Here is an 18402-nt window from a genome sequence, read left to right on the forward strand (position 1 = left end):
TCTGGCCATGCGATTGGGGAAACATGTAAAAGAGAATGTCACTTGGGTTGCGGGGCCCATCTTGGTGTCTATCGTCGTAGTGGTTTTGGATTGTTTTTGGTGCTGAGCTGTACGTGCTAGGGCAAGTTGACGGCAACGTCTGTACAATAGGCGCATGGGAAGGGGAGCCACTCTTGAGAACTTCACTCTGGTAAGGCAGGTCAGCATCAATCGTGGTAGACGGTTAACGGCCGTAAAATAAATGAAATGTGAAGATTCGAGTGATGAATTGTAGTGTCGTGTTGTAAGCAAAGGTCACGAATAGAAGGATAGTGTAGCAATCGGAATGGCTGTTGGAGACATACATGGAAATAAAGCTTGCGTGCGTGTGTATAAAATGTCTCCGTAAGCCCATTTGTTTGGCGATGGTAGGGGAGGTCATTCGCTGGTTGATATTGCAAGCTCGTAACAAAACTTCAAGTGTCCATGTCATGAATCATTGTCCGTGATCGCTCGCTAGAGCTACATGGGCACCACTGCGGAGTACGATGTTATTTAAAATAAAGAGGGTGATGGCTTCAGCAGTGGCTTGTAGTAAATAGGCAGTTTTGTGTATCAAGTGGAATGTTCGCTAGCGGCAAGTATCCTACGATAGCCGAGTATGAACCGAGGAAAGGAATCAAAAAGATCATTGCCTAAAACTTCAAATGTACCATAACGAAAGAGGAACATTGAAGAAAAACAGACAACACCCTTATGAAAATGGCATATCTGGACTCATATAGAAAAAAAAGCAAATATGATTATATAAAACAATGGGCATATCTAGCCGATATCAAGCACATCAATTTATATAAAATTGTGCATATCTAGGCAGATATGCACAATTTTTTATATATTCATATCTGAGTCAGCCAAATAGGGGTATATCTGCCTCCCATATAAGGCCAGATATTCCCCATTCAGATAGCGCAACCTTTATATACAGGGTGTTTTTTTTTATTCTTGCACATTTGTTTTTAAAAAAAGCCATGAAAGCTACACTTATGCGGTTTGTGCGAGTGAGTTAGACGCCCAGGGGGACATTATGTGGACGCTAATCTTTGCGATAAGTCGACTAATTAATTAAAATTGACTAATTCATTTTTGATTGGTGAAAATAGAGATATGTTCGAATTGGAAACTTGCTGAGCGTTGTCCGAAATCTCTAAATCCGTCATTTTCAGAAAGACTTTCAGCGCGTGAGAAGCGTAGTGCACTAAAGTTACCACTCGTGGAGCAGGTACAAGGCTAGCGGTTTCGGTAAGGCACCCGCGCAATGGACCTTTTTCCAGTAGCACTCTGCGCATGCGCGAACTCTCGCTACCAGGGGGTCGGTTCCGCCGTCGCCATTATTGGAGGGCACCGACGCCAACGCCGCGGAAAACCATGTCAACCGTGTTGTGATCGTGGATCGTGTTCATCGCGTGTTCCTGCTCTGTGCCGACGCTGTGCGGCCGGATTGTTGTGTTTCTGCCGTCCAGCATCACTGTCTACGGCAGCCCAGCGAAGTGGCAGCAGAGTGACAGCTTTCCTGCGTTCGATGAACGCCGTGTAGCGATGCCAAACACTTGCTCTGCAGTCGGCTGCTCAAACCGACGAGAAAAAGAGAATGGCACGCGGTTTTTTCGCTTCCCATCGCCCAAGTTTCACATCCGTCAACGAAAGATGTGGATCGCGGCTGTTCGTCGCGTGAACCCCGGCGGCTCGGCCTGGCAGCCGACGAGTAATGCTCGGATATGCAGCAAGCACTTCCACACAGGTATGTATGTTAACACTGGCAGCTTTTCACTCGTGTGCTAAAAGCGCAAAGCTCTTGATCACCCTTCGTGCTTATGATGGACTCGGGTCGTGAAGGGTCGGCGAGCATTTGCTGGCGCTTCAGACGTACAAAAATGCTCCGGCAGCGACATGTCCATATCCAAACACCGCGCCGGCGCTGGTGTTTACGGTTGCCCGCGTTTGCCTGGACCGCCTGGGTCACGCATGAGCTTCGTTCAGTCGGGTGTATGACCCCACATCTGAGATGCAGAAATAAATATTGGCGTCATCGAAGCCCACACAGATTACAAGAGAGTACAGGTTACGAAATTCGCATAGCGTCCTCGAGAAAGGCATCAAATTTGGATGCGTTTTATTCGCGTTTCCGGGGGACTGTTAAAATTTCATTCGGCTTTTCAAGAGGGCTTGTCAGCTAGGGTCAACCTTTGCTTTTCTATTTAGTCTTTTTCCTCTGATCGTCATTTTTTCATGTCAGAGTGCCGAGCCCGATCACTTACCACAAATATTATTTTCAGGCTAGGTAGTAGGATGCTTAAGCTAGACATTCTTGTACAACAAATTTGGCCGCCTTTGGTAACTTATAATTTCTCATTACCTCCTCGTTGTCTCAAGCAAAATTCATTCTCGTCAATATTTATTTTGTCGTGTTTTTATGGTTGGTTACAAGTCTCTCGGGCTCATGAGATTGGGAATGGGAGCCCAGTACCTAATGCACTGCAGATGAGAGCACACATAGCGAAACTTGCAGTGTTATTCCCAAGAACTTTAAATTCGATCCCCCCCCCCCCCCCCCCCCCTTCCAATCTGAACAAGCATCACAGCATTGGCATGCAGCGGTGTGTCGCTGTTGTGTGGTGCATGCTAGCAGTTGAAATTTCTCATTTACCGCATTTAACAATGTCGGCCAACCCCGACTAATCTAAAGTTCGCTTCATTTCTGCATTGCTGTCTGGCTCGATGTCTCCATTTAAAACTTGGGCCCATTATCGGCGCAGTGTTTCGTTTCGGTCTTTTCCCCTGTTCAGATACGACAATACTAAATATGGTCGGGCTGATAAACTGCACAACCTATTTGAGCTTTGGTAAAAATCAGGCTAGCAAATTTGCGGCATTTAAATGACTTGTGACATTTAAATGCCGGCATTTAAATGTCATAAGTCATTTAACTTCCGTCATTTGAATAACACCCGTACGAAGATCATAAAACTTCCGGCATTTAAATGACACCCGTACGAAGCACACTTGCCAGCGTTTGACCTTGTGAACACCCATGCTAAATGTCTTTCGAAATATTTCGCTGGGAATTGGCCACCTAAATTTGCCATTGGAGGTGGCAAGCACAAGCTGGCCTGTGCTCTGCTTTGAAACATGCCTTTGTTCTGCAAGGTTTCTTTCTGCAAAAGCGTGGTTTAAACCCTCAACCAACCTTGTACACTAAAGCCTCACTGCTCTTTAAGCTGAAGGCTGGCTAAAATAGTGACTCTGCACGGCATCGGCAGAGCGAGATGACGGGTAGGGGTCATGAGCTTTCTATCTGCCACCAAGCATGTTTTACTTGTTAAGCCATTTGTTTTTACAGTTCGTGCACAAATCGGATAACGGTTTGAGACGAGTGCCTCCCCTATTGTGCTATGCACATATTTTAGTGCCTGCAGAGCTCTGCAAACAGAAGATGCTAACAAAACAAAAATGTCACGTACACACTTCAAAACTGATATTTCAAGTTAGGATGGTACCCCCTATTAAATTAAAGGGAAGCTATTGTGCATTGTTGGTGTCTTTTCCATTTAATTTGTGTATGTCGCTCTGTTGTCATCATATTTATAGGCCCCCATCAAATATCCTGGCACAATATTTGTCTTTCTTTTTTTGCAGGCAAACCAGCAAAGCTGTCCACGCACCCCGATCATGTGCCATCAATCTTTTGCGAACGTCCAGCTCGAGATGGCGTAATGCAGAGGCACGAGCGGTCTCTCCTCAGAGGAAAGCAGTTTGAGTGCTACATTGTGGATATTCGTTATTTACATCAGAAGTCAGATTAAAGATGAATATGCTTGTTAGATCATCAACCAGCTAACTTAGAAACCGCTATACTTCGTTTCACCCTCCGTCCGACTGCAGCAACGCTACGAGCCATCCCAGTCAAACCAGGTTTGGGAGGGTATCATGTAACTTTTTGGTTGGGAGGAGCTCAAGATTATGTGACGCTTTCTCAATGCTAGATTGGCTGGGACGGCTCATAGCATCTGCTGCACTCGGATGCAAGGCAAAATGAAGCATATCCCACCTTTGTTTTAGTTATCAAGTTAATAATGTCTTCTACTTTCACTTCGTTCCTGTTCCAATTTCCTCATATCTTTCCTCTGCTAAGAGTAACCAGCCGAGGCAGGCTGCATCGATTAACCTTTGTTTTCTCCTCCTGTTCCTATTTTGTCATCTCAATATTTTGATTGACTAATTTTTGTTACTATATGCTTTTATACTTTGCAGATCTAAATGCAGCTCCCGTTCAACAACCAGGAGTTGATGTCAGTCTACCGAATGATGAAGGTATGCTCCCTATAAATAGTCTTGTTCTTGCAAAAAAGGTTGGACCTGAATAGCCGCAAAATTCGAGGCGAATTCTGGGATATTTCTACTCAATAAATACGGGTATCGAAACCACTTGCTGCACACATTGTGAAACCCGAGAAAACACTGAAAACCATCACTAGTATTTTTTTTTTCTCCAATATTTTGTGTTAATTTTGAGCATCTTCCGGCCTACCTAAAAGCAAATGTTGTATTTATTTCGTTGTTATTAAATTGCTAAGCCAACTTTGGATCCAGCAAATACTTGTATTGTTTTCTAGTTTTTCTTAGGGTTGTAGTGCAGCTATCTGCCTTTTCATCTGTTGTGTTGATCCTAAAAATTTTCCCCTATGTGATGCCCAAAGGCCTAAAAGTATCTATCTCACTTCCAGAAAAGACAAATACTATATGTGCCATTCAGACAACATGGCAGCAATAGAAACCATTTCCGAGGAGAGAACCAGCCTCGTAGAAATCAAAAACAGACCTAGCTCCCACCTCTTCTCTCTCGTATGTCCTTTCTCGATGGCAGGAGAAAATCCTTATCAGCCATTGTAGAAATAACAGAATTCACGCTTTCGAAACCAAAAAAAGAGTCCAGGCCTACATTCAGTTCGAGTGCAGTAAATGCTACGAGCCACCTAGACCGATCTAGCTCATGGAGCTAGATCAGTTTGGGTGGAGCGGCACCATAAGCTCAAAGTCACCACGGTGGATGTGTTATGCATGATAATTTGCGCTCACTTTTGGACAGCCCTACATATATCTGGGGCATTGCTTAGGTTGGACTGCCCAAGGGTCTACGAAAAGTATCTGAGTTGGGAGGCTTTACTGTACTTGGACTGAATATACTTATGTGTCTCTTTGTTGTACTTTCAGCTTGCAGCAGCGAAGACTCGTCGGAGAACGAAGGTACGGGCACGAGGATGCAATTGCCGAGATGGGTGTGAACGACTGTATTTGTGTGCTTAGCTCATTTAGAATATTGAACCCATAGGACCTCATGGGGGGGGGGGGGTCTATGTTCTTTTGGTGTTTGTTTAGTCTAACAGTCATCTTGTTTAGTGCAACAGACCCCTGCCATCGTCCGCTTTTCCGCTGCCTCGACGCTCGCTCTGTATTTTGTTTGGCACAAGTTCGATGATTAAGCCTTTATTTTGAGTTCCCTGTTCCTCCTCTCATCATTTTCATTTGTGACATTTCTGGTGGAGGTGCTAGGTAACGCATGACTTTGCAGCGTACCCCTCTGAGGGCCCGCAGTGCATGTCCGACGCCAAGTCCACGAAGACCCAACGACGGCACCAACAAGACCCAAGGAAGCAGCCCCGTCGTTCAAGGTTTTCCCCCGGAATTTGGTCTACTGCCGGAGAAAACCCACCAGGCGACGAAGCCAACTATAAGCAACCAATCTTCAATGACCCCTGCCACCGTCCCCGTCATTTAGTTGCTCGTTGCCCCTCAAACGCCCACGACCTTCCACGGCGAGATTCACGAGGATGTCGAGTACCGAGTCCAACACTACGAGTGCGTGGCACGCTATAACGGATGGACTGCCAAGCTATACCTTCAAAACCTCTACTTTTCACTGGAGGGTACTGCGAGGCACTGGCCCGAGAACCACGAGGCTTCGCTCACGTCGTGGGACGCCTGCGTCACCGGGCTGAAGCGCGCATTCATGAATCAGCATCATGAATGACGACTGAAGCACCAAACGAAACCGACACTTGCTTTGTTAAAGATGTCCTGCGGCTCAGTACCTGAGCGGACCCTCCAGCAACCGAGGAGAAAATACTGCGTGTCCTCATGAGAGGTGCGAAAAGTGAAATCTTCGGCGGCCTCATCCACGACCCTTCAACAACAGTCGACGGGTTTATTACCGAAGCAACAAACATTAAGCGGGCGCTAGCGGCCCGAGCCCGCCACCATCATTGGCTCGACCACGTGTCAACTCTGGCATTTGTTCGCCCCAAACTCAGCACCAATGCCAACGAGCTTCGCAAGATCATCCAGGACATTGTTCGAGAGGAGCTCTGAAAGCTGCTACCCACTGCATAGCGCCCAGGGTCGCTCTCAGTCGCTGAGATTGTACGCGACGAGGTATACCGGGCCTTGCAGCCCAAACGCACCCGTTGACGTGCCAACCCCCAAGGAACCGTCGCTGACCTACGCTGCCATGGCCAGACGACCGCCGCAAGCTCCTCGCCAAGCTACGGCCGAAACCACAGCGCCGCCGACTGCCTTTTCCCGTCGACTCCGCTGACGGCTGTGCCAAAGACGATGACGATGACGATCACTTTCTTGGCGCAGTGAGCATTCATGATATGGCAGCGCTCCAGCGAGACGATCCTGAGCTGCGCGCACTGATCGACCACATGGAGGGACGAGCGGGTACAATTCCCCGAGCCTCCTCACGTGCCCTGTCAAGATTCACTGTCTAAAGAGCTATTCTCTACAAAGAAAGCTTTGGGGACAGCAACTCGACGGGGCTCCTGGTGATTCCTACTAGTCTTCGAGAAGAGGTCTTCCAAGCCTGCCACGACAACCCGACATCTGGTCACCTTGGCTACAGCAGGACTCCTGCCCGGATCTGAGAAAAATACTACTGGCTCAAGCTCCCGAAGACTGTACACCTCTACATCCGTTGGTGTCGCGAATGCCAACGACGCAAGAGACCCCCGACGAAGCCGGCAGGTCTGCTGCAACGGATCGCGCCCCCGGCTGCACCGTTCCAGCAGATTGGAATGGTTTTTCGTGGACCTTTCCCACCGTCGATGCAGGGGAAACCGTTGAGTAATTGTGGCAACTGATCATCTCACCAGGTATGCCAAGTTCTTCGTTGACTCTATCGTCTTCCAACAGGGTGCTCCGCAAGTCCGGATTACGGACAGAGGCTCCTCATTCACGGCACAACTGGCACAAGAGATACTCTGCCTGAGCCTCACCGATCATTGCCGGACCACGGCAGACCAACGGGCTGATGGAGCAAGTAAACAAAACCATTGCCGACATGATCTCGGTGTACATGGACGTGGAACTCAAGACGCGGGATGGGTTGTTGCCCTATGTCACGTTTGCATACAACACGGTGGTTCAAGAGACCACTGGGATTACACTACTTCAGCTGGTGCACGGCAGAAAGGTGACGACGATGCTCGACGCCATGGTGCCCCATGACCCGACAGATGACGGAACCGACGACGCCCAGCTGGTCACCCAACAAGCAGAAGAGGTACGCCAGCTAGCCCGCCTTCACATAAAGGACCAGCAGCGTGTCGACGCTAGCCGCCGGCTGGTACAACTTTTGTCGCCGGGAAGTTGTGTTCCAGCCCGGAGACAGGGTGTGGACGCCCATTCGCCGCCGCAGCCGCAGCGAGAAACTGTTAAAACGCGACTCTGGACCCCACAAGGTCATTCGTCACCTTGGGGACTTGAACTATGAGGTGCTTCCCGACGGAATCCGACCATCAGGACGCCGCCAGCCATGACCCGCAGTCGTCCACATAGTTTGACTCAAGCTGTTCTACGCACGTTAGGATTGTAACACTGCGTGTTTATTTCGTTTCAGCTTAAATTTTTTAGCCATTCCTGTTTTCCTTTCGCGTTGCATCAGGACGATGAACTTTTAAAAGGAGGGAAAATTTTAATGGGGGGATATTTTTAGTTCCCTGTTCCTCCTCTGATCATCTTCATTTGTGACAATATTGAACCCATAGGACCACATGGGTGGTCTATGTTCTTTTGGTGTTTGTTTAGTCTAACAGTCATCTTGTTTCAGGAGAATTTGACATGACAAGTGGCAGCCACGGAACTGTGTCAGCTGATGACAGCTTAGATACTGGTATGTAATGCGCAGCTACACTGGGGCATTTTTGTTTCTAGTTACTTCCATAGAGTGGCTATATTTAAAGGGAAACTGAAGCGGTTCTGTATTTGAGAAAAAACACTTCAATGGCCTTCATTCTACCTCCAGGATCAGGAATATCGAGATTATTTTTCAAGTTGGTGCACGGAGGCTTCAGAAATTAATTTTCAAAGTACGGCCGAAGCCCCTCCTTCTCGGGGCGTGACGTCACACTAAACATTTTCGGAATCTCTGCTCTCGCGCATCTCCAGCGCCTGTGAAAGCTATGCACGCGCACTCTTGCTATTTTCAAAAAGGTCGGAAAGAAACGTCATGACTGCCGTCAGTGCGGAAAAATACACCTGGCAAGCTTGTCAGTGCACGCGCTGCCCACACGAGCGGCACGCACTTGGCGGCCCAAAGATCCTAGTATGACGTCGCGACTGGTCAGAGTTTTTTCGCGTTTTCTCACTTCTAGTTGCATCTTCGGGGAAAACGAGTGTGATATTCAGATTCACGGGATAAAAATACGCTAGAATTCCCCCCTAACTCGTTTTTTTCAAGAAGTGTTTCAGCTTCCCTTTACAGGGGCGATGCAACGATTTTTGTACTTGGCGCGAATACCGCTTACAAGGAATCACTGACGTTAATGACCTGTGAAACACCCGTTCGTTTTACACCACACGCAATTCAAGTCGCAGAAAAAATTAAAGAAAATGAGCAGCGTTCACTCCCTCAACTCACAGCCAAAACAGGTGGCCACGTGATCTGGACCCGATTATATGCCGCCAATGTTGATCATAGCCACGCGCTGGGATCGGCAAAGCATAGGACACGCGCCGAGTTCCGGACATTGTTATGGTTCGGCTACTGTCGTCATTGCAGCGATTGGACACGGTCCACTACCCAAATGCTTCTCGAGTTATCGATTATCACGAGCCCAAATCGAGTGCCCACGCAATGCTCGGATCCAATCTATGAGCCGCATTCGACTATCGTCACTCGGAGGTACTGCGACCACCCAGCTACGTCATCAAGTTTGCGAAGGAGAGATTGAATGAAAACGCTCGCTTTTGTCCTTGAAATTACATCGCAACAAAGGTGTTTCTTGGTCAGCGGCGTTGCGTCCAAGTATCCTGGAGTCCCACTAGTGCCAGTAAGCTCGTGTGAAGTGAAAAACATTCCGATTGAATATCGCTGCACTGCTCCTTTAATTTTAGAGTGCAGCTCTTAGGGGCCCGTTCCTGGCTTGAGCAGCGTCGCCATCGGCGTAACCAAGGTCACGTGACAAACCCCCCCCCCCCCAAGGTCAAGTCACGTGACCACTCCGAGGTCACGTGACCACCACCCCTCAGGGTCACATGATCCCCCCTAAGTACCCTTCCCTACTCCTCCTCAAGAGCTGCGCTCCAATTCGGCTTTACAGGGATTTGTAAACGGCTTTCATTTTTTTTTTATGCAGATCAGCAAGACCTTGTAGAGCAAGGCCCTGCGCAGCAAGAGCCTGCACAGCGAGAGTCTTCACAACAAGAGCCTGTACAGCCAGCAACAAACTGTGGTGGGTTGAGGCCTAGAGGTTGGTTTTTACCATCTAGTGAGAGGAGTTCCTTACTCCTCGACTTTGGAGCTACATTACAAGATTACTAAGAATGATACATGTTTGGAAATTTTGTGTTGTATTTTTATCATTCTTGCATTTTCATGAAACACCGAATAACATGTGGATGACAAAGTAGGGCGACATATTACAAAGATGTCTCGGTGTGGAAACTGCAACTACAGCTTTCTCAGGATAACTCGCCTTAACCTACATTTCAACAACCAGCTCTTAGGGTTCTAAACACGTCTGGTGTGTTCAGCAGTTGCGACAATTTTGGCCTTGATGCATTTATTGCAGTTTGTTTACGTGTGCCCGTAAAAGCTGTAAAAGGCAGTCCTGGCATCAACCGCTGCTCTGATTTGTTGGGCATGAGTGGCTCTCATTGATTTAGTGAAGCCCAGTTCAAACTAAAAGGGATTTTCCCCATCGTCCCCGTACCGGAACTTGGACGATTCCTGTGAGGCGCCGTGACGTTACTGCGGCATTTGCATAGCGTTCCTCCTGTTAGTGACATCACAGCGTCTAGCAGGAATCCTCCCAGTTCCAGTACAGAGACAGCGGGAGTCAACTTTCCCTTGAGATGGGGCCCTGGTCAGTATGGTGACGACTGACAATTTGTCCCAGCCAATAGACTTCTCCAAAACCGACGCGCCCCATCGCGGCGAAATACCACGCAGTGCACTCTGGGAACTATACCTAGTTGGCCACTCAGTTTCGAGTGAGCAGGTTCATCTCATGCTATCACGTCGCGACCGAACGCGCTGATTGCGTTTTCGATTATCCGACTTTTTACGAATGTGCAATACACTCAATCTCGGACGATACAAAACGAAAACCGGGGAACTTTCCTTGGTTCCCGAAGCACCGAATAATGTGTGTGCGTATGCAAACATATAGTTAAGACGTGGCTTAGTCACCTCACCCCTCGAGTGCATATTTGAGCACAATGTTAGTAATCACGTCTAGTACCAGTGAACTACAACTGAAATTTAGTCACGTTGAGCCTCACACGTATTTTGTTTGCCAAACGTCCGCTTCTTGTTACTTCATTGGGCGAAAAGCAAGCCGCATCTTCACAGGATATCAAAGTTGAGCCCAGCGCTGGCGCACATGAACTTTTAAGGAAACGCAATAAATTCGACCTCATTACTGCACAACAGTTACTACGATGTCTTCCCCGTGTCATCACATATCTCGCACTCAAAGTTATATATCACACTCAAAGTTTGTGCTGATAGAAGGTTTTCGCAAGCACTGAGATCGGCTTGCTACGACGGAGGCCCTAACAAGCGTCCACTCTCCTCGGTAAGCCTTTTTGGACGAGCTTTTACTGACGCCAAAGATCTGTGCCTGAAATTATCTCGGCATACTCAGTGAGGAAGAAAGCAAACATATAACAAATGTTATAGCCATTAGCAGCCGTCAAATTCGCTTTGAATAATTTTCGTTCGTTTGGCACACCGCATAGGGGTACATGCCCGTCCGGCGCACTTCCGGCGAACGGTGCAACATTCTTCACACAAGTGCTCGACTTTTGCTTTCTTAAAACGGTTTGTATGTGGGAATGTGCCTATATGATTGCAGGATAACGTTATGCGCATACGCGATGTTGAATATTAGTGGAATGCAAGCGGGTGGAAACTTCACTTCGTGCAGTGCTGCGGGGTAGTACAGATAAGAGATGAGAAGTGTGTTCAAATGGAGCTTTTCAATGGCGTCTCCAAGTTTTACCTCGCGTACTTAGGCGTATTAAAGGGGCCCTGCAATCATATTTAAGCGTCTACCTTTTTTGCGGTTTCCACGTCTCTTGGGGTTCGGGCCAGCCAGGGGGCACGGAGAGAGTAATTAAATAGCAGCGCATCATATTTTAACCGGACGACGCGGAAACCTCCTCCGCCGACGAGGGCGACCCGCGGTATCGAAAACGCGCAAAATGTGACGTTTTAGGTCCTGGGCTTGCTACTGGTCAGACCCGCTAAAAGCTTTTTCTTTAGTCGAGATACAAAATATAAGTGTCGCGAACCGTTTCAATTATGTATTAAAGTAGTTTTTGTTCAGTGTTTTAGATCAGAAAAGAAACAAATGCAGTTCATAAAGTACGGAAACAAGAAAAGACCCGTCGGCAAACCCGCCACCACGCGGCAGAAAAAACGGCGCATACTAGAAAGTGCTAGTGGGATGAGGCTCCGCCGAAAGGCCAGCGTAGAAAGGTCCCGGATGTACGCGGCGGCGCTGCGGTCGTATACCGGCTCGAGGATCCGACCGGTTCCGAGCTTTCCGAAGGCTTTCGGCGCGGGCTTGGCTGGCGGTTGGGCCGTTTGGCGGTATGGCAGCGTGAAGTGGCTCCCGTTCTGAACTGATCTTTACGCCGTGTTTGCTGTCGTTTGTGGCTAATGAACTGTTATGCCGAATTAGCCTTTAATCGCGCAGCAAATGCAATGCGAGCCGCCCCGGCCGCCCGCTTCATACAGCCTATCCAACACGTGCTTTAGTGGCGCCCTCTGGAGCCGTCGACGCGGAGTGCGGCAGCCGTGATCGCTCGATGAGCTGACTACTCCTCCTCTAGTTCACGGCCACTCAAGCCAGGACCTACTACGTCATGGAGGAGGTTTTTTCTTGCTTGTTTTTGTAATTCTAATTTGCCTATAACTTTTAAAGTAATGCAAATTTTGAGAAAAGAAAAGTTCCATTAAGTTGCTACGTTCAGTGCGCTCAGGATCGGTGCAAATTAAAAACCAGTACAAAAGGCCTTGCAGGGCCCCTTTAAGAAAAACAGTAATCGCAAAAAGTTATATTTTGTTTATGAACGCACGAAACAAACTTCCTGACCAACAATACTAATGTAAGGGCTCGAGCTCGATGTATGCATACTTATTGGTTGCTCCTTGCTGATTCGCACACAAGCAAGATCCCCGAACTTCGCAACGTCGAAATTCCCAGCACTGGCTCGTCCACATACCTCGAAACGCTAACAGAAAGGCTCAAGTACAAAAATACAACAAGCATGTGTTAAGACAAGCTGCACGTCTCGGGCTTGTGCTAAAGCTTCGAGGTCTGGCCATTTAGGTTAGTTTAGAGACCACAGATGACGCTCTCGGGACTAGAAAGCATGAGACGCTCTGTATGTGACCTCTTGTCGGCGTGTCGATCGAAACCGAAACCATGCCACTCTCCTCCCTGGCCAACTAATTCCCAGAGTGCAACGCGCGCCGTGTTGCACGCAGGGCTTTATGGAAGTAGTCCATTTAGCTTTGAGAGCATGACATTTGAGCTTGTGGGTGGGTGCAAAGACGTGCGGAGCGGGGAGACAAGTGATATGCTCTTAGCGCTAGATTGGCTGGGACGAAGAGTAGAATCGCCTGGATAGATACGGAGGATAGAAACGGAGGATAGATACACATACACTCGTTAGAAGCTATAAGTGCTGCCCCAGCCCGAGAAATGGGTTTCCCAAGAATTCTGCCTGGAGCACCCACACCACCTGATCCGTTCCTGAAAGGGTAGCTGCAAAGGAAAAAAGGGTTTTTTTTTAAACAGCCTACATGGGACAAGCATGTCACAAAACAAATCTTCAGCGAAAAAGCAAATTTTTTTTAGCAATATTTACGCCACAGGAGGTAATTTAGTCGGAGTCACAACTTCTCCACATTTGAAACTCGCGCTCTTTCAACCCGCGCGCAGTGGCTGTTACACATCACTCCATGACGTCTAGCACTCACTACGTGACGTGTAATACCAAATTTGTGGCCCGTGATATAAAACGGCCGAAATAGCCGCAAACTAAAATCAGTCTCGCGCAATAAATATTGCTGTAAAAAATTTTGCTTTTGGTGGAAAAATTGTTTTGTGGCATGCTTGTTCCAATTAGGCTGTTTAAAACTACACTTTTTTTCTTTGCAGTTACCCTTTAAAGGGCAACTCCACTCCAATTTTTGCAATTTTTGGGTTATGATCCGTTTAGTCAAAGTCGGTGACCCTGAATCGCAAGATATACTTTGTTTTTCGGTAGTGTGTATATTTTTGTAGATATTGGGTATCCAAGTTTTGTTCCGGCTGCAACACTCGCGTGAGCGGACAGCACCGCTTCACTTTCTGGAGCTATGCTGCTGTTAAAGGGATGCTGAACTGAAGACCATAATCTAAATTGTTTTGATATTTACAGCACACGATATTTACAGCACACGGTACTTGAAATAATAAAGTTGTCTAAAGTGTATGATTTATGGAAATAGATATTCTAAGGTGCACCTGGTGAGTTTCTTTGAAAGCTCGTTTCGTGACGACACTATACCTGTAGTATGCAGAACGCGGCTATGGTGAGCCACCAAAGGTGGCTCCGACCTACCTCATTGACTCCGGCGTGCGCTCACGCCACGTAGAGGCGCAACGAAACGGAAATGCGATATGCGAACCCCATCCCGAAACGCAAGCGATGAGATATATTTTTAAAAGAAAAGCAAACTTATTTGATACATTTGTCGAACGGTGTTCATCATGTCGTTTTTCACACGACACCTATGCGGCGCCGAACGGCCTAGCGAGCGTCGCCAGTGGTGAGCAAGCGGCACCTTGGCGGCATCAAACATCACGCTGTCGAAGTCACCGTTGTCGAAGTGTAACCACAGACCAAGGTACTGAAGCGACCGAAGCTCGACACCTCTTCGGCTCTTCCGACCAGCGCCGCTCGTTCTGGCGTTCTCAGTCTGTTGAAGCCGTCGCTACGACGCAGGTGCGGAAGTGGACAGGGGGTGGTTGGCAGGTAGTGTGCAGCTAACTTGGCTGGATTAGTTAGCAAACTTCCAACGCGACGGGCATTCGTCTACTATTGTTCAAAGCGCAACTTTCTTCCACGCTGTGGCGCGTCGGCAGCTCGAAATGTTCACGTCAGTTCCGTTGCGAGTAATCCCAGAGGGCCTCGCGCGTCGGAGGCTTCTGGCGCTTGTGGCTCAATCGGCGCTCGTCATTCCAAGAAATGTAATAATCCGATCTCCATCCCTTTACATGAATAGTAGTTCTAGGTATGGTGCGATCCCGGGAAGCTTGTCCGGTGCTTATTTTGGCAACTTCAGATATCGGTTGAGCATCCTTTTAAATGAACTGCCAGACATAAATAAAAATAGGAGAACATAGGATAAGGCGATAAGCACCTCTTGCTGTCAGTAGAATCGCAGAATGCCACGGGAAACGAAGCCTCCGTGGCATCCGCACAAGAGCATAGGACGAAACCTACGTCATTATCCACTGTTGCTGCACTAGCTCACCCGGGGCCAGCGTTGCTCACCCGCTGTCGGGCCGCTAACCCAGCCGGTAGAACATTTTTAATATTGGTTTAATTGGGAATGTGGCGTCAATTTGACGTGATATTTTGGGTATGATCGTATTTTGACCCCCTAAAGCGATATCCGCCATTTCTATAGCATTGATTTTTTTGAGTGGAGTTACCCTTTAACAACCGTGGGGGAAGCATGGGCGTCGGCAGTGAGGTGCATAAGGGGCAGTTTCCACTCCCAAACCGGGCAGGGCCCCTATAAATACGATCGCAGGGCTCCTTTAACAGGCATACAGCAAATTTGACATATAGGGAGTTAAATAAGGACAATGCTATACTCGGCGTCAACTATTTTGTGCTACGCTGTCAGAGCTAGCTTAGCTTTGGCAGTGCTCCAGCTCTTTCAAAGCTAGTTGCGCGAGCGCGTGCAAACAAGGTGCAAAAGTCAAGGTCACGCGCTCTCGCAGCAGCGGGCGGCTGGAGCACTGGGGAAGCTACGCTAGCCGTGACAACGTAGCACAAAAAAGTTGACGCCGAGTATAGTTTGTGCGTTTTGCTTCTATTTCCCTGGCCTTTCTTTGTAAAGGCCTTCCCAGTGAGAGCACTGGCCTACGGATCCCCATGTGGCGGGTTCGAATCCCTGCCGAGGTGCCCGCAATCTGACTGAGGCTTATTGCGGAGGAGGCGCCGTGTAACCGAGCTTTCGGTTGCACGTCAAAAGATCCCCAGGTGGTCCAAATTAATGTCCTCCGCTGGGGTCCTCAGTCCTCCGCTGGGGCGTGCCAGATGCGGTTTGGCACGTAAAACCCCCAATTTGATAAAGGCCTTCCATATTGTTCGACACAGTTGTCTGCTCTACAACGTTTACCCACACTTTTGTGGTTAAAATAACACATAGTTTGCTTACCCTATTAACTAATTGTTATGACATGTCCTGAACATGCAAATGTATTGCTAGGATTTTAATGGGTAATATTGTTTTCCATAGGACATGCTGACATTCCAGCTCAACTGCAGTCTGGGAGTCAAGAAAACAGTTCGCTCCAGGCCCAGCTCCAGGCAGCTGAACTTGCCCTCTCAAAAGCCAAACAAGAGGCAGACTTTTGGAAGGCCAAGTACGAAAGGAAGAAGGCAGATGGCCTCAATGTTGCTATAATCGAAGACTCCAACAGCTGCCTGTACTACACCGGCTTGCCATCACGTGGCGTGTTTTATGGGCTATTTAGGTATTTGGAGAAGGTGATGGTGAAAACAAAAAAAGGACCTGAACCCGCCCAGACACTCATTGAAGAGTTTTTCATGGTACTTGTCCGCCTGAGAACGGGGATGCCGGTGAGAGAGGTTGCCCGCAACTTTAGTCTGTCAATCTCACAGTTTAGTAAAATTTTTTCAAAATGGATATTGTTTCTCCAAAAAGCACTGGCCGAAATTACCAGGTTTCCCACACTTGCAGAGGTTGCCGAGCACCAACCAAGGTGCTTCAGGGACTTCCCTGACACAAGACTTGTTATTGACGGCACAGAAATAAGAATTCAGACTCCATCTTCGATGGATGCCCAGCGACAGACATTTTCACCATATAAACATGGGAACACCATGAAGGTCTTGGTTGGTGCTACGCCTAACGGCTACGTAAGCTTCGTCTCCAAAGCATGGGGAGGCTCAGTCAGCGACAGGGACATGGTCCTCGAGTGCGGCCTGTTTGCCTTGCTGGAACCGGGGGACGCAGTAATGATGGACAAGGGGTTCAAAGTTTTCGACCTGCTTCCAGCTGGTGTTAAGGCTTACATGCCTTCCTTCAATAAGCCTAGTGAGGGGCAGATGAGCAAAATGAATGTCACTAAGACCCGCAAAATTGCTAGTGCAAGAGTGCACATAGAACGCGTGATCCGAAGGATCAAGGAGTATCATATCCTAGACGATGGTTATCCTGTAAACATGGCAGACATCGGGGACGCAGTTTTTCAGTCATGTGCTTTTCTTAGTAACTTTAAGCATCCTCTTATTGCAGACTGTGGTGTTGACGACAGCTATTGAACATTCAGGTTATTCCTTCCCCCCCAAATGTTTCTTGTAAATGAGCTGCAAAGATCGGACGCTCTGTGTATGAGGCCGCAGCTTTTCTCGTACACGGTTTACCAGTCAGAGCTTTTTAAAATTTATTTAAACTTGCACTGGAAGTCACATAAGTATATACTTAGTGTCATGTCAGGGAGCTGTTTGTAAGAGGGGTTTTTGAGATTTTGATTCATCAATACGCTATTATAACTGTATATAACTTGTACAGTTAGAGGGTGACCGCTGGTTATAGAAGAGAGCAAAAACAAAATGCTCAATTGCTGACTACTCTTGCGATGTTAACTATGCCCGTCTTTATCTCAAAAACCGAAGTAAAAAAAACGTCCGGATGCTCGCGCCGCATTACTAATTTCCCTCTTTATATTATATGTGTTATCTTATCAAAACATACTCGTTCCAAACGACAAAAGCATTGATTTTCCCCCGACAAGCAAATCTCGTAAGAACTACTTTGCGCCGCATCTGAACAATTCACCAAACTTACTTTTTTCTTGGTGAAAACGGGTATAGAAACATTGTAAGCTATCTAACATGGCACGCCAAATACTGGAAGGTAGTCCCTCATAGAACTAACTATGGTCTGCAAACATTAATCTATATTTACTTTACCACATTTGCTTAACAGCTTCATTAGTTGCGACATTCAACTGGACTCTCTCACCATGGATGAGCTTCGAAATTGCTATGTATAATAACTCTGCAGTGTAAATAGGTTTGTTTGCTGGTGTGTTCTGCCAGATCTGTTTTTGTTAACATTGTATAAAAATGCATTGTCTTTTTCGTTTGTTTGGTTATTTCATTTTGCGTTGTTTGCCATGTAGGGGTGCCGAGGGCTCGTCAAGCTGCACATAAGCAGCTTTTTCCGTCGGCATCCCCCATCATGTGATGGAAAATGAAGTTGATTTGATTTGATAACTGCCATGTTTCCCAGAATTGCCCAGACACTTGGCACCACAATGCAAACCAAACTGGAAAAGCAGACGATTTTTATTTTGTGCATCGTCCGCCTTTGCAGCTTGACATTCAGCAGTTGAAACAGAAGATGCAGGTATGGATCCCAGATAATGTACCTCGACAGACCAGTACACGAGACAGAGTTGAGAACAAAACTATGGTCTGCATACCCATGGTAAATTAGGTCAAACGTCTAACTCCATCAATTCTGCACAAGCACCCTTAGGAGAAACCTGCGCCTCTGTGCCTGGTTCGCTCGTTTGGCATTCGTTGCACCATTTAGGGGTA

General features: G+C 47.6%; 1 protein-coding gene across 1 annotated transcript; it reads left to right on the plus strand.

The window, feature by feature from the left end:
- Positions 1–1346: 1346 nt before the first annotated feature.
- LOC121837601 lies at positions 1347–18069 on the plus strand. Its single transcript, XM_042293255.1, has 6 exons — positions 1347–1780; positions 3676–4350; positions 5251–5283; positions 8147–8209; positions 9675–9770; positions 16070–18069. The coding sequence occupies exons 2-6, from the start codon at positions 4272–4274 to the stop codon at positions 17116–17118; spliced, it is 1320 nt and encodes a 439-aa protein (XP_042149189.1). The 5' UTR covers positions 1347–1780; positions 3676–4271; the 3' UTR covers positions 17119–18069.
- The last annotated feature ends 333 nt before the right edge of the window (positions 18070–18402 follow it).

The sequence above is a fragment of the Ixodes scapularis genome, unplaced genomic scaffold (genome assembly GCF_016920785.2).
Source record: "Ixodes scapularis isolate PalLabHiFi unplaced genomic scaffold, ASM1692078v2 PGA_scaffold4__175_contigs__length_147842914, whole genome shotgun sequence".
Lineage (NCBI taxonomy): Eukaryota > Metazoa > Arthropoda > Arachnida > Ixodida > Ixodidae > Ixodes > Ixodes scapularis.